Source organism: Heptranchias perlo, unplaced genomic scaffold (assembly GCF_035084215.1).
Source record: "Heptranchias perlo isolate sHepPer1 unplaced genomic scaffold, sHepPer1.hap1 HAP1_SCAFFOLD_723, whole genome shotgun sequence".
NCBI lineage: Eukaryota > Metazoa > Chordata > Chondrichthyes > Hexanchiformes > Hexanchidae > Heptranchias > Heptranchias perlo.
The window spans coordinates 20,001-39,092 of NW_027139754.1; the positions used below are offsets into that span (position 1 = coordinate 20,001).

The 19,092-nt window shown below is 53.9% G+C and overlaps 1 protein-coding gene across 1 annotated transcript in view; it reads right to left on the reverse strand.

Moving 5' to 3' along the window:
* Window positions 1-2,519: 2,519 nt before the first annotated feature.
* The window catches only part of si:rp71-1c10.7 (uncharacterized), a 32,780-nt gene continuing 16,207 nt past the window's right edge, over window positions 2,520-19,092 (reverse strand). The window contains exons 2-6 of the mRNA XM_067981402.1: window positions 17,433-17,537; window positions 16,313-16,420; window positions 7,058-7,189; window positions 5,268-5,331; window positions 2,520-4,375 (exon numbers count right to left, since the gene is read on the reverse strand). Of these exons, the coding sequence (XP_067837503.1) occupies window positions 5,270-5,331; window positions 7,058-7,189; window positions 16,313-16,420; window positions 17,433-17,523 (393 nt within the window). The 5' untranslated portion in view covers window positions 17,524-17,537 and the 3' untranslated portion in view covers window positions 2,520-4,375; window positions 5,268-5,269. The remainder of the gene's footprint in view (window positions 4,376-5,267; window positions 5,332-7,057; window positions 7,190-16,312; window positions 16,421-17,432; window positions 17,538-19,092) is intronic.

A 19,092-nucleotide genomic window follows, 5' to 3' on the forward strand; every position in this document is an offset into this window, starting at 1 on the left:
CACTCTCCCCCCTCCTCAAACTGAGACACTCTCCCCCCTCCTCAAACTGAGACACTCTCCCCCCTCCTCAAACTGAGACACTCTCCCCCCTCCTCAAACTGAGACACTCTCCCCCCCTCCTCAAACTGAGACACTCTCCCCCCTCCTCAAACTGAGACTCTCTCCCCCCCCTCCTCAAACTGAGACACTCCCCCCCTCCTCAAACTGAGACACTCTCCCCCCTCCTCAAACTGAGACTCTCTCCCTCCTCCTCAAACTGAGACACTCTCCCCCCCTCCTCAAACTGAGACACTCTTCCCCCCTCCTCAAACTGAGACACTCTCTCCCCCCCTCCTCAAACTGAGACACTCTCTCCCCCCTCCTCAAACTGAGACACTCTCTCCCCCCCTCCTCAAACTGAGACACTCTCTCCCCCCTCCTCAAACTGAGACACTCCCCCCCCTCCTCAAACTGAGACACTCTCCCCCCTCCTCAAACTGAGACTCTCTTCCCCCCCTCCTCAAACTGAGACACTCTCCCCCTCCTCAAACTGAGACTCTCTTCCCCCCCTCCTCAAACTGAGACACTCTCCCCCCTCCTCAAACTGAGACACTCTCCCCCTCCTCAAACTGAGACTCTCTCCCCCCTCCTCAAACTGAGACACTCTCCCCCCTCCTCAAACTGAGACACTCTCCCCCCCTCCTCAAACTGAGACACTCTCCCCCCTCCTCAAACTGAGACTCTCTCCCCCCCTCCTCAAACTGAGACACTCTCCCCCCTCCTCAAACTGAGACACTCTCCCCCCTCCTCAAACTCAGACACTCTCCCCCTCCTCAAACTGAGACTCTCTCCCCCTCCTCAAACTGAGACACTCTCCCCCCTCCTCAAACTGAGACACACTCCCCCCTCCTCAAACTGAGACACTCTCCCCCCCCTCCTCAAACTGAGACACTCTCCCCCTCCTCAAACTGAGACACTCTCCCCCCCTCCTCAAACTGAGACACTCTCCCCCCTCCTCAAACTGAGACACTCTCCCCCCTCCTCAAACTGAGACACTCTCCCCCTCCTCAAACTGAGACTCTCTCTCCCCCCTCCTCAAACTGAGACACTCTCCCCCTCCTCAAACTGAGACTCTCTCCCCCCTCCTCAAACTGAGACACTCTCCCTCCTCCTCAAACTGAGACACTCTCCCCCCCTCCTCAAACTGAGACACTCTTCCCCCCTCCTCAAACTGAGACACTCTCCCCCTCCTCAAACTGAGACACTCTCCCCCCTCCTCAAACTGAGACACTCTCCCCCCTCCTCAAACTGAGACACTCTCCCCCCTCCTCAAACTGAGACACTCTCCCCCCTCCTCAAACTGAGACTCTCTCCCCCCCTCCTCAAACTGAGACACTCCCCCCCCCCCTCCTCAAACTGAGACACTCTCCCCCCTCCTCAAACTGAGACACTCCCCTCCCTCCTCAAACTGAGACACTCCCCCCCTCCTCAAACTGAGACACTCTCCCCCCCTCCTCAAACTGAGACTCTCTCCCCCCCTCCTCAAACTGAGACACTCTCCCCCCTCCTCAAACTGAGACTCTCTCCCCCCCTCCTCAAACTGAGACTCTCTCCCCCCTCCTCAAACTGAGACTCTCTCTCCCCCCTCCTCAAACTGAGACTCTCTCCCCCCTCCTCAAACTGAGACTCTCTCCCCCCTCCTCAAACTGAGACTCTCTCCCCCCTCCTCAAACTGAGACACTCTCCCCCTCCTCAAACTGAGACACTCTCCCCCTCCTCAAACTGAGACACTCTCCCCCTCCTCAAACTGAGACACTCTCCCTCCTCCTCAAACTGAGACACTCTCCCCCCTCCTCAAACTGAGACTCTCTCCCCCCTCCTCAAACTGAGACACTCTCCCCCCCTCCTCAAACTGAGACACTCTCCCCCTCCTCAAACTGAGACACTCTCCCCCCTCCTCAAACTGAGACTCTCTCCCCCCTCCTCAAACTGAGACTCTCTCCCCCCTCCTCAAACTGAGACACTCTCCCCCTCCTCAAACTGAGACACTCTCCCCCTCCTCAAACTGAGACACTCTCCCTCCTCCTCAAACTGAGACACTCTCCCCCCTCCTCAAACTGAGACTCTCTCCCCCCTCCTCAAACTGAGACTCTCTCCCCCCTCCTCAAACTGAGACACTCTCCCCCCTCCTCAAACTGAGACACTCTCCCCCTCCTCCTCAAACTGAGACACTCTCCCCCCCTCCTCAAACTGAGACTCTCTCCCCCCTCCTCAAACTGAGACACTCTCTCCCCTCCTCAAACTGAGACACTCTCCCCCCCTCCTCAAAATGAGACACTCTCCCCCCTCCTCAAACTGAGACACTCTCCCCCCTCCTCAAACTGAGACACTCTCCCCCCTCCTCAAACTGAGACTCTCTCCCCCCTCCTCAAACTGAGCCATCCCGCCCAGTATGAACGAGTTCCTGAGAAGTTACAATTCTTGGAACAGTGCAAGGGCAGTTTCAATTTAAATTGCATCTAAAAATGCCAAACACGAGATTTATTGTCAAAGTCTTTATTTAAAGTCATAAATAAACATTTCAGTTTCTGATGCACTCCATTAATTAGATATCAAAAGATAAAAATTCAGGCCAGACCCATATTGAGGTTAGATACAGAGTAAAGCTCCCTCTGCACTGTCCCATCAAACACTCCAGGGCAGGTACAGGGTTAGATACAGAGTAAAGCTCCCTCTGCGCTGTCCCATCAAACACTCCCAGGGCAGGTACAGGGTTAGATACAGAGTAAAGCTCCCTCTACACTGTCCCGTCAAACACTCCCAGGGCAGGTACAGGGTTAGATACAGAGTAAAGCTCCCTCTACACTGTCCCGTCAAACACTCCCAGGGCAGGTACAGGGTTAGATACAGAGTAAAGCTCCCTCTACACTGTCCCGTCAAACACTCCCAGGGCAGGTACAGGGTTAGATACAGAGTAAAGCTCCCTCTACACTGTCCCGTCAAACACTCCCAGGGCAGGTACAGGGTTAGATACAGAGTAAAGCTCCCTCCACACTGTCCCATCAAACACTCCCAGGGCAGGTACAGGGTTAGATACAGAGTAAAGCTCCCTCTGCACTGTCCCAGAGCGGGAAAGGACAGTGTATCCCATGCACTGTGAGACCCGGTCCCAGAGGGGGAAAGGACAGTGTATCTAACGCACTGTGAGACCCGGTCCCAGAGGGGGAAAGGACAGTGTATCTAACGCACTGTGAGACCCGGTCCCAGAGGGGGAAAGGACAGTGTATCTAACGCACTGTGAGACCCGGTCCCAGAGGGGGAAAGGACAGTGTATCTAACGCACTGTGAGACCCGGTCCCAGAGGGGGAAAGGACAGTGTATCTAACGCACTGTGAGACCCGGTCCCAGAGGGGGAAAGGACAGTGTATCTAACGCACTGTGAGACCCGGTCCCAGAGGGGGAAAGGACAGTGTATCTAACACACTGTGAGACCCAGTCCCAGAGGGGGAAAGGACAGTGTATCTGACGCACTGAGAGACCCGGTCCCAGAGGGGGAAAGGACAGTGTATCTAACGCACTGTGAGACCCGGTCCCAGAGGGGGAAAGGACAGTGTATCTGACGCACTGTGAGACCCGGTCCCAGAGGGGGAAAGGACAGTGTATCTGACGCACTGTGAGACCCGGTCCCAGAGGGGGAAAGGACAGTGTATCTGACGCACTGTGAGACCCGGTCCCAGAGGGGGAAAGGACAGTGTATCTGACGCACTGTGAGACCCGGTCCCAGAGGGGGAAAGGACAGTGTATCTAACGCACTGTGAGACCCGGTCCCAGAGGGGGAAAGGACAGTGTATCTGACGCACTGTGAGACCCGGTCCCAGAGGGGGAAAGGACAGTGTATCTAACGCACTGTGAGACCCGGTCCCAGAGGGGGAAAGGACAGTGTATCTAACGCACTGTGAGACCCGGTCCCAGAGGGGGAAAGGACAGTGTATCTAACGCACTGTGAGACCCGGTCCCAGAGGGGGAAAGGACAGTGTATCTAACGCACTGAGAGACCCGGTCCCAGAGGGGGAAAGGACAGTGTATCTAACGCACTGAGAGACCCGGTGTATGTAACACACTGATTCCAGAGACTGTCCATTCTGATTCTCCAGTTCTGACGGTTTAACCCTTTCAGTGACGGATTCTTGACACGTTGGCTCGGTTCCCAGAGTCCTCTGTTCTTCAACTGCGTCCCCAATAAGAAATTTTGAATTCCATTTGTCTTCAAAGATTTGCTTCCTTAATTGTCACACTCCACTGAGGTAAATCTCATTCTTCCAACTCATTCCCAATCAGCCGCCTCTTTGTCCAAGTGGCCCCCGTCAAACGTCTCATGAGAAAAAATATCGCTCTCCTGGGGAGGCAAAACGGCAGCGGAATTTGTACCGGCATTAAAGATGGGCGCGCACTTCCTGTGTACAAAGCCTAACTTCCTGCCGACCTGATTGCGTCAGGCTTTCTTCGTTGCGCCCTTCAAATACCTGCGTCCACATTTATCGTGGGAATTTCCTATGTCAACATGTCACGCTGTAATGACGCCCTCCCACCAGTGGTGGCGCTGCTTTGCATCACCCCGCCCTCCCCCACACAACCCCCAGCTTCTCAGACTGTCCTACTCACCTGGTCTGACCCAACCCTGCCTCCCAAACTGATGCCCTGCTCTGTTTGCTCCTGAAACAGGGCAGCAGTGAGTCCAATATCAGGTGGCCGCCATCTTTGTTCCTGGCATCTGGAAACAGGCGAGGGGATTGGGGGGGCTGCTGGAGCATCATGAATGAATGCAAGTGGGGTGGGTCAGATGTCCCCGTCGCGATTCCCCCCAGCCCCCCCACGATGTCAATATCGCCCGGTCCTGACAGTTCCTACCCCGGCCACCAACGAGGGGCCGAAGGAGAGGGCAGGCAGCCATTTTGAGCGTGCTTTAAAGGGCCGCTGCGCGGCGGGATGCCGTCATCGGGACTGGCGCCCAGTCTCTCCCCGCGGTCACGACGCCAAGGACTTAACGTCCCCGCGAGCCCTTCTGACCCTTATCCCGCCAAGCCAGCCTTTTGCTGCGGCCCTTTAAGCTGCAGCAGCAATCCTTTCAAATTAAAATTTCCAACGCCGCGGTCTCTCGCCACCAGCTCAAGTGAAACTCGGGGTCAAGGATAATCTTTCGCCCTCCGACCTCCTCCCCCCATTCCTGCACACCCTGCCCACAGGCCCCCACGCCCCCGCTCCCCCCAAAACGACACACGGTCACGCACCGTCAATCGGTGGTTAGCATCTGCTGCTCCACATCTTCTCTGATCCCGATCTCCTGCACGGGCTCTGTGGGTCGAACAGACATGGTGAGGTCAGAAAGAGTTCACACGTAGTGACTCCCTGCTCAGGAACCTCGCAGTGAGGTCCCTGATGGTGAGACTCCCTCTTTAAAAGGGGTCCCTGATGGTGAGACTCCCTCTTTAAAAGGGGTCCCTGATGGTGAGACTCTCTCTTTAAAAGGGGTCTCTGATGGGGAGACTCCCTCTTTAAAAGGGGTCCCTGATGGAGAGACTCACTCGTTAAAAGGGATGGAGAGACTCCCTCTTTAAAAGGGGTCTCTGATGGGGAGACTCTCTCTTTAAAAGGGATGGAGAGACTCCCTCTTTAAAAGGGGTCCCTGATGGGGAGACTCTCTCTTTAAAATGTAAAAGGTATGATCAGTAAGTTTGCTGATGATACAAAGATTGGTAGGGTGGTAAATAGCGAGGAGGATCGCCTCAGTCTGCAGGACGATATAGATGGGTTGGTCAGATGGGCGGAACAGTGGCAAATGGAATTTAACCCGGAAAAGTGCGAGGTGATGCACTTTGGAGGGACTAACAAGGCAAGGGAATACACAATGAATGGGAGGACCCTAGGCAAGACAGAGGGTCAGAGGGATCTCGGTGTGCAAGTTCACAGATCTCTGAAGGCGGCGGAACAGGTAGATAAGGTGGTAAAGAAGGCATATGGGATACTTGCCTTTATTAGCCGAGGCATAGAATATAAGAGCAAGGAGGTTATGATGGAGCTGTATAAAACACTGGTTAGGCCACAGCTGGAGTACTGTGTGCAGTTCTGGTCGCCACACTACAGGAAGGATGTGATCACTTTGGAGAGGGTGCAGAGGAGATTCACCAGGATGTTACCAGGGCTGGAGCGCTTCAGCTATGAAGAGAGACTGGGAAGATTGGGTTTGTTTTCCTTGGAGCAGAGGAGGCTGAGGGGGGACATGATTGAGGTGTACAAAATTATGAGGGGCACAGGTAGGATGGATACTAAGGAGCTTTTTCCCTTCGTTGAGGGTTCTATAACAAGGGGACATAGATTCAAGGTAAAAGGCGGGAGGTTTAGAGGGGATTTGAGAAAGAACTTTTTCACCCAGAGGGTGGTTGGAGTCTGGAACTCACTGCCTGAAAGGGTTGTGGAGGCAGGAACCCTCACAACATTCAAGAAGCATTTGGATGAGCACTTGAAATGCCATAGCATACAAGGCTACGGACCAAATGCTGGAATATGGGATTAGAGTAGACAGGGCTTGATGGCCGGCGCGGACACGATGGGCCGAAGGGCCTCTATCCGTGCTGTATGACTCGATGACTCTATGACTCTAAAAGGGGTCCCTGATGGGGAGACTCCGTCTTTAAAAGGGGTCCCTGATGGAGAGACTCCCTCTTTAAAAGGGGTCCCTGATGGGGAGACTCCCTCTTTAAAAGGGGTCCCTGATGGGGAGACTCTCTCTTTAAAAGGGGTCCCTGATGGGGAGACTCTCTCTTTAAAAGGGGTCCCTGATGGAGAGACTCTCTCTTTAAAAGGGGTCCCTGATGGGGAGACTCTCTCTTTAAAAGGGGTCCCTGATGGGGAGACTCCCTCTTTAAAAGGGGTCCCTGATGGGGAGACTCCCTCTTTAAAAGGGGTCCCTGATGGGGAGACTCCCTCTTTAAAAGGGGTCCCTGATGGAGAGACTCCCTCTTTAACCCAATGACTGAACCCTCGGCCGAACGCGGGGAAGGCTGATGCCCGATTCACTCACTCGCCGCCTCAGACGGTTGCAGAACTTTTGCCTTCAAGCAGGCGGCCCCCGCAGTCAGCGCCATGACGACGATCACCGTGGCGATAAGAATCCAGACCCAGGCTGGGATGTCCAGGTACTGGGGAGTTCGGTCTGAAGTGGAACAAGAGAGCAAGGAATCAGATGGAGCGGAACCCTGGGAGGTATCTGTACACTGACTGGTGTCTCTCAGTCCCCTCTCCCTCGGGGAGATATCTGTACACTGACTGGTGTCTCTCAGTCCCCTCTCTCTCAGGGAGATATCTGTACACTGACTGGTGTCTCTCAGTCCCCCCTCTCTCAGGGAGATATCTGTACACTGACTGGTGTCTCTCAGTCCCCTCTCTCTCAGGGAGATATCTGTACACTGACTGGTGTCTCTCAGTCCCCTCTCTCTCGGGGAGATATCTGTACACTGACTGGTGTCTCTCAGTCCCCTCTCTCTCAGGGAGATATCTGTACACTGACTGGTGTCTCTCAGTCCCCTCTCTCTCGGGGAGATATCTGTACACTGACTGGTGTCTCTCAGTCCCCTCTCTCTCAGGGAGATATCTGTACACTGACTGGTGTCTCTCAGTCCCCTCTCTCAGGGAGATATCTGTACACTGACTGGTGTCTCTCAGTCCCCGCTCTCTCAGGGAGATATCTGTACACTGACTGGTGTCTCTCAGTCCCCTCTCTCTCAGGGAGATATCTGTACACTGACTGGTGTCTCTCAGTCCCCTCTCTCTCAGGGAGATATCTGTACACTGACTGGTGTCTCTCAGTCCCCTCTCTCTCAGGGAGATATCTGTACACTGACTGGTGTCTCTCAGTCCTCTCTCTCTCAGGGAGATATCTGTACACTGACTGGTGTCTCTCAGTCCCCTCTCTCTCAGGGAGATATCTGTACACTGACTGGTGTCTCTCAGTCCCCTCTCTCTCAGGGAGATATCTGTACACTGACTGGTGTCTCTCAGTCCCCTCTCTCTCAGGGAGATATCTGTACACTGACTGGTGTCTCTCAGTCCCCTCTCTCTCAGGGAGATATCTGTACACTGACTGGTGTCTCTCAGTCCCCTCTCTCTCAGGGAGATATCTGTACATTGACTGGTGTCTCTCAGTCCTCTCTCTCTCAGGGAGATATCTGTACACTGACTGGTGTCTCTCAGTCCCTCTCTCTCAGGGAGATATCTGTTCACTGACTGGTGTCTCTCAGTCCCCTCTCTCTCAGGGAGATATCTGTACACTGACTGGTGTCTCTCAGTCCCCTCTCTCTCAGGGAGATATCTGTACACTGACTGGTGTCTCTCAGTCACCTCTCTCTCAGGGAGATATCTGTACACTGACTGGTGTCTCTCAGTCCCCTCTCTCTCAGGGAGATATCTGTACACTGACTGGTGTCTCTCAGTCCCCTCTCTCAGGGAGATATCTGTACACTGACTGGTGTCTCTCAGTCCCCTCTCTCTCAGGGAGATATCTGTACACTGACTGGTGTCTCTCAGTCCCCTCTCTCTCTCAGGGAGATATCTGTACACTGACTGGTGTCTCTCAGTCCCCTCTCTCTCAGGGAGATATCTGTACACTGACTGGTGTCTCTCAGTCCCCTCTCTCTCTCAGGGAGATATCTGTACACTGACTGGTGTCTCTCAGTCCCCTCTCCCTCATGGAGATATCTGTACACTGACTGGTGTCTCTCGGTCCCCTCTCTCTCAGGGAGATATCTGTACACTGACTGGTGTCTCTCAGTCCCTCTCTCTCTCGGGGAGATATCTGTACACTGACTGGTGTCTCTCAGTCCCCTCTCACTCGGGGAGATATCTGTACACTGACTGGTGTCTCTCGGTCCCCTCTCTCTCAGGGAGATATCTGTACACTGACTGGTGTCTCTCAGTCCCTCTCTCTCTCGGGGAGATATCTGTACACTGACTGGTGTCTCTCAGTCCCCTCTCACTCGGGGAGATATCTGTACACTGACTGGTGTCTCTCAGTCCCCTCTCTCTCAGGGAGATATCTGTACACTGACTGGTGTCTCTCAGTCCCCTCTCTCTCAGGGAGATATCTGTACACTGACTGGTGTCTCTCAGTCCCCTCTCTCTCTCAGGGAGATATCTGTACACTGACTGGTGTCTCTCAGTCCCCTCTCTCTCAGGGAGATATCTGTACACTGACTGGTGTCTCTCAGTCCCCTCTCTCTCTCAGGGAGATATCTGTACACTGACTGGTGTCTCTCAGTCCCCTCTCCCTCATGGAGATATCTGTACACTGACTGGTGTCTCTCGGTCCCCTCTCTCTCAGGGAGATATCTGTACACTGACTGGTGTCTCTCAGTCCCTCTCTCTCTCGGGGAGATATCTGTACACTGACTGGTGTCTCTCAGTCCCCTCTCACTCGGGGAGATATCTGTACATTGACTGGTGCCTCTCAGTCCCCTCTCTCTCAGGGAGATATCTGTACACTGACTGGTGTCTCTCAGTCCCCTCTCTCTCAGGGAGATATCTGTACACTGACTGGTGTCTCTCAGTCCCCTCTCTCTCGGGGAGATATCTGTACACTGACTGGTGTCTCTCAGTCCCCTCTCTCTCAGGGAGATATCTGTACACTGACTGGTGTCTCTCAGTCCTCTCTCTCTCAGGGAGATATCTGTACACTGACTGGTGTCTCTCAGTCCCCTCTCTCTCTGGGAGATATCTGTACACTGACTGGTGTCTCTCAGTCCCCTCTCTCAGGGAGATATCTGTACACTGACTGGTGTCTCTCAGTCCCCTCTCTCTCAGGGAGATATCTGTACACTGACTGGTGTCTCTCAGTCCCCTCTCTCAGGGAGATATCTGTACACTGACTGGTGTCTCTCAGTCCCCTCTCTCTCAGGGAGATATCTGTACACTGACTGGTGTCTCTCAGTCCCCTCTCTCTCAGGGAGATATCTGTACACTGACTGGTGTCTCTCAGTCCCCTCACTCTCAGGGAGATATCTGTACACTGACTGGTGTCTCTCAGTCCCCTCTCTCTCTGGGAGATATCTGTACACTGACTGGTGTCTCTCAGTCCCCTCTCTCAGGGAGATATCTGTACACTGACTGGTGTCTCTCAGTCCCCTCTCTCTCAGGGAGATATCTGTACACTGACTGGTGTCTCTCAGTCTCCTCTCTCTCTCAGGGAGATATCTGTACACTGACTGGTGTCTCTCAGTCCCTCTCTCTCAGGGAGATATCTGTACACTGACTGGTGTCTCTCAGTCCCTCTCTCTCAGGGAGATATCTGTACACTGACTGGTGTCTCTCAGTCCCTCTCTCTCAGGGAGATATCTGTACACTGACTGGTGTCTCTCAGTCCTCTCTCTCTCAGGGAGATATCTGTACACTGACTGGTGTCTCTCAGTCCCCTCTCTCTCTCAGGGAGATATCTGTACACTGACTGGTGTCTCTCAGTCCCTCTCTCTCTCAGGGAGATATCTGTACACTGACTGGTGTCTCTCAGTCCCCTCTCTCTCAGGGAGATATCTGTACACTGACTGGTGTCTCTCAGTCCCCTCTCTCTCAGGGAGATATCTGTACACTGACTGGTGTCTCTCAGTCCCCTCTCTCTCAGGGAGATATCTGTACACTGACTGGTGTCTCTCAGTCCCCTCTCCCTCAGGGAGATATCTGTACACTGACTGGTGTCTCTCAGTCCCCTCTCTCAGGGAGATATCTGTACACTGACTGGTGTCTCTCAGTCCCCTCTCCCTCAGGGAGATATCTGTACACTGACTGGTGTCTCTCAGTCCCCTCTCTCTCAGGGAGATATCTGTACACTGACTGGTGTCTCTCAGTCCCCTCTCCCTCGGGGAGATATCTGTACACTGACTGATGTCTCTCAGTCCCCTCTCCCTCAGGGAGATATCTGTACACTGACTGGTGTCTCTCAGTCCCCTCTCTCAGGGAGATATCTGTACACTGACTGGTGTCTCTCAGTCCCCTCTCTCTCAGGGAGATATCTGTACACTGACTGGTGTCTCTCAGTCCCCTCTCTCTCAGGGAGATATCTGTACACTGACTGGTGTCTCTCAGTCCCCCCTCTCTCTCAGGGAGATATCTGCACACTGACTGGTGTCCCTCAGTCCCCCCTCTCTCTCAGGGAGATATCTGTACACTGACTGGTGTCTCTCAGTCCCCTCTCTCTCAGGGAGATATCTGCACACTGACTGGTGTCCCTCAGTCCCCCCTCTCTCTCAGGGAGATATCTGTACACTGACTGGTGTCTCTCAGTCCCCTCTCTCTCAGGGAGATATCTGTACACTGACTGGTGTCTCTCAGTCCCCTCTCTCTCAGGGAGATATCTGTACACTGACTGGTGTCTCTCAGTCCCCCCTCTCTCAGGGAGATATCTGTACACTGACTGGTGTCTCTCAGTCCCCTCTCTCTCGGGGAGATATCTGTACACTGACTGGTGTCTCTCAGTCCCCTCTCTCTCAGGGAGATATCTGTACACTGACTGGTGTCTCTCAGTCCCCTCTCTCTCAGGGAGATATCTGTACACTGACTGGTGTCTCTCAGTCCCCTCTCTCTCAGGGAGATATCTGTACACTGACTGGTGTCTCTCAGTCCCCTCTCTCTCAGGGAGATATCTGTACACTGACTGGTGTCTCTCAGTCCTCTCTCTCTCAGGGAGATATCTGTACACTGACTGGTGTCTCTCAGTCCCCTCTCTCTCAGGGAGATATCTGTACACTGACTGGTGTCTCTCAGTCCCCTCTCTCTCAGGGAGATATCTGTACACTGACTGGTGTCTCTCAGTCCCCTCTCCCTCAGGGAGATATCTGTACACTGACTGTTGTCTCCCAGTCCCCCTCTCTCTCAGGGAGATATCTGTACACTGACTGGTGTCTCTCAGTCCCCTCTCTCTCAGGGAGATATCTGTACACTGACTGGTGTCTCTCAGTCCTCTCTCTCTCAGGGAGATATCTGTACACTGACTGGTGTCTCTCAGTCCCCTCTCTCTCAGGGAGATATCTGTACATTGACTGGTGTCTCTCAGTCCTCTCTCTCTCAGGGAGATATCTGTGCACTGACTGGTGTCTCTCAGTCCCCTCTCTCAGGGAGATATCTGTACACTGACTGGTGTCTCTCAGTCCCCTCTCTCTCTCAGGGAGATATCTGTACACTGACTGGTGTCTCTCAGTCCCCTCTCTCTCAGGGAGATATCTGTACACTGACTGGTGTCTCTCAGTCCCCTCTCTCTCAGGGAGATATCTGTACACTGACTGGTGTCTCTCAGTCCCCTCTCTCTCAGGGAGATATCTGTACACTGACTGGTGTCTCTCAGTCCCCTCTCTCTCAGGGAGATATCTGTACACTGACTGGTGTCTCTCAGTCCTCTCTCTCTCAGGGAGATATCTGTACACTGACTGGTGTCTCTCAGTCCCCTCTCTCTCGGGGAGATATCTGTACACTGACTGGTGTCTCTCAGTCCCCTCTCTCTCAGGGAGATATCTTACACTGACTGGTGTCTCTCAGTCCCCTCTCTCAGGGAGATATCTGTACACTGACTGGTGTCTCTCAGTCCCCTCTCTCTCAGGGAGATATCTGTACACTGACTGGTGTCTCTCAGTCCCCTCTCTCTCAGGGAGATATCTGTACACTGACTGGTGTCTCTCAGTCCCCTCTCTCTCGGGGAGATATCTGTACACTGACTGGTGTCTCTCAGTCCCCTCTCTCTCAGGGAGATATCTGGACACTGACTGGTGTCTCTCAGTCCCCTCTCTCTCAGGGAGATATCTGTACACTGACTGGTGTCTCTCAGTCCTCTCTCTCTCAGGGAGATATCTGTACACTGACTGGTGTCTCTCAGTCCCCTCTCTCTCAGGGAGATATCTGTACATTGACTGGTGTCTCTCAGTCCTCTCTCTCTCAGGGAGATATCTGTGCACTGACTGGTGTCTCTCAGTCCCCTCTCTCAGGGAGATATCTGTACACTGACTGGTGTCTCTCAGTCCCCTCTCTCTCTCAGGGAGATATCTGTACACTGACTGGTGTCTCTCAGTCCCCTCTCTCTCAGGGAGATATCTGTACACTGACTGGTGTCTCTCAGTCCCCTCTCTGTCAGGGAGATATCTGTACACTGACTGGTGTCTCTCAGTCCCCTCTCTCTCAGGGAGATATCTGTACACTGACTGGTGTCTCTCAGTCCCCTCTCTCTCAGGGAGATATCTGTACACTGACTGGTGTCTCTCAGTCCTCTCTCTCTCAGGGAGATATCTGTACACTGACTGGTGTCTCTCAGTCCCCTCTCTCTCAGGGAGATATCTGTACACTGACTGGTGTCTCTCAGTCCCCTCTCTCTCAGGGAGATATCTGTACACTGACTGGTGTCTCTCAGTCCCCTCTCTCTCAGGGAGATATCTGTACACTGACTGGTGTCTCTCAGTCCCCTCTCCCTCAGGGAGATATCTGTACACTGACTGGTGTCTCTCAGTCCCCTCTCCCTCAGGGAGATATCTGTACACTGACTGGTGTCTCTCAGTCCCCTCTCTCTCAGGGAGATATCTGTACACTGACTGGTGTCTCTCAGTCCCCTCTCCCTCAGGGAGATATCTGTACACTGACTGGTGTCTCTCAGTCCCCTCTCCCTCAGGGAGATATCTGTGCACTGACTGGTGTCTCTCAGTCCCCCTCTCCCTCAGGGAGATATCTGTACACTGACTGGTGTCTCTCAGTCCCCCTCTCCCTCAGGGAGATATCTGTACACTGACTGGTGTCTCTCAGTCCCCTCTCTCTCGGGGAGATATCTGTACACTGACTGGTGTCTCTCAGTCCCCTCTCTCTCGGGGAGATATCTGTACACTGACTGGTGTCTCTCAGTCCCCTCTCTCTCAGGGAGATATCTGTACACTGACTGGTGTCTCTCAGTCCCTCTCTCTCAGGGAGATATCTGTACACTGACTGGTGTCTCTCAGTCCCCTCTCTCTCAGGGAGATATCTGTACACTGACTGGTGTCTCTCAGTCCCCTCTCTCCCGGGGAGATATCTGTACACTGACTGGTGTCTCTCAGTCCCCTCTCTCAGGGAGATATCTGTACACTGACTGGTGTCTCTCAGTCCCCTCTCTCTCAGGGAGATATCTGTACACTGACTGGTGTCTCTCAGTCCCCTCTCTCTCAGGGAGATATCTGTACACTGACTGGTGTCTCTCAGTCCCCTCTCCCTCAGGGAGATATCTGTACACTGACTGGTGTCTCTCAGTCCCCTCTCCCTCAGGGAGATATCTGTACACTGACTGGTGTCTCTCAGTCCCCTCTCTCTCAGGGAGATATCTGTACACTGACTGGTGTCTCTCAGTCCCCTCTCCCTCAGGGAGATATCTGTACACTGACTGGTGTCTCTCAGTCCCCTCTCCCTCAGGGAGATATCTGTGCACTGACTGGTGTCTCTCAGTCCCCCTCTCCCTCAGGGAGATATCTGTACACTGACTGGTGTCTCTCAGTCCCCCTCTCCCTCAGGGAGATATCTGTACACTGACTGGTGTCTCTCAGTCCCCTCTCTCTCGGGGAGATATCTGTACACTGACTGGTGTCTCTCAGTCCCCTCTCTCTCGGGGAGATATCTGTACACTGACTGGTGTCTCTCAGTCCCCTCTCTCTCAGGGAGATATCTGTACACTGACTGGTGTCTCTCAGTCCCTCTCTCTCAGGGAGATATCTGTACACTGACTGGTGTCTCTCAGTCCCCTCTCTCTCAGGGAGATATCTGTACACTGACTGGTGTCTCTCAGTCCCCTCTCTCCCGGGGAGATATCTGTACACTGACTGGTGTCTCTCAGTCCCCTCTCTCAGGGAGATATCTGTACACTGACTGGTGTCTCTCAGTCCCCTCTCTCTCAGGGAGATATCTGTATACTGACTGGTGTCTCTCAGTCCCCTCTCTCTCAGGGAGATATCTGTACACTGACTGGTGTCTCTCAGTCCCCCTCTCCCTCAGGGAGATATCTGTACACTGACTGGTGTCTCTCAGTCCCCTCTCCCTCAGGGAGATATCTGTACACTGACTGGTGTCTCTCAGTCCCTCTCTCTCAGGGAGGTATCTGTACACTGACTGGTGTCTCTCAGTCCCCCCTCTCTCAGGGAGATATCTGTACACTGACTGGTGTCTCTCAGTCCCTCTCTCTCAGGGAGGTATCTGTACACTGACTGGTATCTCTCAGTCCCCTCTCTCTCAGGGAGATATCTGTACACTGACTGGTGTCTCTCAGTCCCCTCTCTCTCAGGGAGATATCTGTACACTGACTGGTGTCTCTCAGTCCCCCCTCTCTCAGGGAGATATCTGTACACTGACTGGTGTCTCTCAGTCCCCTCTCTCTCATGGAGATATCTGTACACTGACTGGTGTCTCTCAGTCCCCTCTCCCTCAGGGAGATATCTGTACACTGACTGGTGTCTCTCAGTCCCCTCTCTCTCAGGGAGATATCTGTACACTGACTGGTGTCTCTCAGTCCTCTCTCTCTCAGGGAGATATCTGTACACTGACTGGTGTCTCTCAGTCCCCTCTCTCTCAGGGAGATATCTGTACACTGACTGGTGTCTCTCAGTCCCCTCTCTCTCAGGGAGATATCTGTACACTGACTGGTGTCTCTCAGTCCCCTCTCTCTCGGGGAGATATCTGTACACTGACTGGTGTCTCTCAGTCCCCTCTCTCTCGGGGAGATATCTGTACACTGACTGATGTCTCTCAGTCCCCTCTCCCTCAGGGAGATATCTGTACACTGACTGGTGTCTCTCAGTCCCTCTCCCTCAGGGAGATATCTGTACACTGACTGGTGTCTCTCAGTCCCCTCTCTCTCAGGGAGATATCTGTACACTGACTGGTGTCTCTCAGTCCCCCCTCTCTCAGGGAGATATCTGTACACTGACTGGTGTCTCTCAGTCCCCTCTCTCTCAGGGAGATATCTGTACACTGACTGGTGTCTCTCAGTCCCCTCTCTCTCAGGGAGATATCTGTACACTGACTGGTGTCTCTCAGTCCCCTCTCTCTCAGGGAGATATCTGCACACTGACTGGTGCCTCTCAGTCCCCTCTCTCTCAGGGAGATATCTGTACACTGACTGGTGTCTCTCAGTCCCTCTCTCTCAGGGAGATATCTGTACACTGACTGGTGTCTCTCAGTCCCCTCTCTCTCAGGGAGATATCTGTACACTGACTGGTGTCTCTCAGTCCCCTCTCTCTCAGGGAGATATCTGTGCACTGACTGGTGTCTCTCAGTCCCTGTTTATTTCAAATCTTACCTGTAAATATGCAGACCGGGCACTGAGGCGTGTTCGGATGTGAGAGACACAAGTCGCACGAGATGCACCTCTGGGTGTCAAAATTCCAGAACCTTCCCTGCTCGCATTCTGTGAGTTTAAAAAGGCGCAAAGTCAAACCTTTTCGAGCCCTGGGAAATTTGCGGTCAGAGTTCAAACACGCGTCCGGCGGAGTCTGGCCTTGCGTTGGGCAGTCGCAGTGTCCCAACGCCGCCAGCCGGTGGCGGTGTCGTCCCACTTTTTGGAATCGGACGTCGAGGGGAACAGGAGCAGGCCGCTCGGCCCCTCCGAGCCTGGGTTCACCCCTCCCCTCCGACCAGACCCTGTCGAAGATCGACACCATCTCCCTCAACCTCTCTTTTCGGAGGGAGAGCGTTGAGACCCGTTAAAACCGTCCCGACCCGGTATCGTTGTGGTGTGTCTCCCTCCAAGTCCAATCCACCGGAAAATTGGGACAAGGGAGATGCGATTGGCCCCTTAAAGGGGATGGGCGTTGACTCCCATTTAAAGGGCCAGGGAGAATGTCTTTTCTGCCCTCCTCACTCACGCAGGGCAGGTATCCAGGGCTTTATAAATAGAGGCAGAGAGTACAAAAGCAAGGAAGTCATGATGAACCTTTATAAAAAAACACTGGTTCGGCCACAACTGGAGCATTGTGTCCAGTTCTGGGCACCGCACTTTAGGAAAGATGTGAAGGTCTCAGAGAGGGTGCAGAGGAGATTTACCAGAACGATCCCAGGGACGAGGGGCTTTGGTGACGTGGGCAGACTGGAGAAGCTGGGGTTGTTCTCCTCGGAACAGAGACGGCCGCGAGGAGATTTGATCGAGGGGTTCAAAATCGTGAAGGGTCCAGACAGAGTAGATGGAGAGAAACTCTTCCCATTGTGGGATCTTGCTGTGCGCAGATTGGCTGCCGCGTTTCCCACATTGCAACGGTGAGGCCGCACCTCAGGAGAAAAAGCGCCTCGTCGGCCGTCAGACGCTTTGGGAGGTCCTGAGTGGGCGGCGGGGGGGGGGCGGGGGTGAAAGGGGCTGGAGGTGGGGAGCAACACGAAGGATTGGGACAGGGCTGCTCGACGAAATTTGGGGAGCTCGGACTCACCTCTAGGACAATCGCCACACCCTGGCGTCTTCGATTGATTCTTACAAATGGTGCAGGATAGACACTTGGACATATCGTCATTCCAGAACATATCGTAGGCACAGTCTGTGGACAACACTTTTCTGGTCATAAAATCGAAAGACAAGCTCACTTAACAAAATATGCAACAGGGTTAGATACACTGTCCTTTCCCCCTCTGGGACCGGGTCTCACAGTGCGTTAGATACACTGTCCTTTCCCCCTCTGGGACCGGGTCTCACAGTGCGTTAGATACACTGTCCTTTCCCCCTCTGGGACCGGGTCTCACAGTGCGTTAGATACACTGTCCTTTCCCCCTCTGGGACCGGGTCTCACAGTGCGTTAGATACACTGTCCTTTCCCCCTCTGGGACCGGGTCTCACAGTGCGTTAGATACACTGTCCTTTCCCCCTCTGGGACCGGGTCTCACAGTGCGTTAGATACACTGTCCTTTCCCCCTCTGGGACCGGGTCTCTCAGTGCGTTAGATACACTGTCCTTTCCCCCTCTGGGACCGGGTCTCACAGTGCGTTAGATACACTGTCCTTTCCCCCTCTGGGACCGGGTCTCACAGTGCGTTAGATACACTGTCCTTTCCCCCTCTGGGACCGGGTCTCACAGTGCGTTAGATACACTGTCCTTTCCCCCTCTGGGACCGGGTCTCACAGTGCGTTAGATACACTGTCCTTTCCCCCTCTGGGACCGGGTCTCACAGTGCGTTAGATACACTGTCCTTTCCCCCTCTGGGACCGGGTCTCACAGTGCGTTAGATACACTGTCCTTTCCCCCTCTGGGACCGGGTCTCACAGTGCGTTAGATACACTGTCCTTTCCCCCTCTGGGACCGGGTCTCACAGTGCGTTAGATACACTGTCCTTTCCCCCTCTGGGACCGGGTCTCACAGTGCGTTAGATACACTGTCCTTTCCCCCTCTGGGACCGGGTCTCACAGTGCGTTAGATACACTGTCCTTTCCCCCTCTGGGACCGGGTCTCACAGTGCGTTAGATACACTGTCCTTTCCCCCTCTGGGACCGGGTCTCACAGTGCGTTAGATACACTGTCCTTTCCCCCTCTGGGACCGGGTCTCTCAGTGCGTTAGATACACTGTCCTTTCCCCCTCTGGGACCGGGTCTCACAGTGCGTTAGATACACTGTCCTTTCCCCCTCTGGGACCGGGTCTCACAGTGCGTTAGACACACTGTCCTTTCCCCCTCTGGGATCGGGTCTCACAGTGCGTTAGATACACTGTCCTTTCCCCCTCTGGGACCGGGTCTCACAGTGCGTTAGATACACTGTCCTTTCCCCCTCTGGGACCGGGTCTCACAGTACGTTAGATACACTGTCCTTTCCCCCTCTGGGACCGGGTCTCACAGTGTGTTAGATACACTGTCCTTTCCCCCTCTGGGACCGGGTCTCACAGTGCGTTAGATACACTGTCCTTTCCCCCTCTGGGACCGGGTCTCACAGTGCGTTAGATACACTGTCCTTTCCCCCTCTGGGACCGGGTCTCACAGTGCGTTAGATACACTGTCCTTTCCCCCTCTGGGACCGGGTCTCACAGTGCGTTAGATACACTGTCCTTTCCCCCTCTGGGACCGGGTCTCACAGTGCGTTAGATACACTGTCCTTTCCCCCTCTGGGAC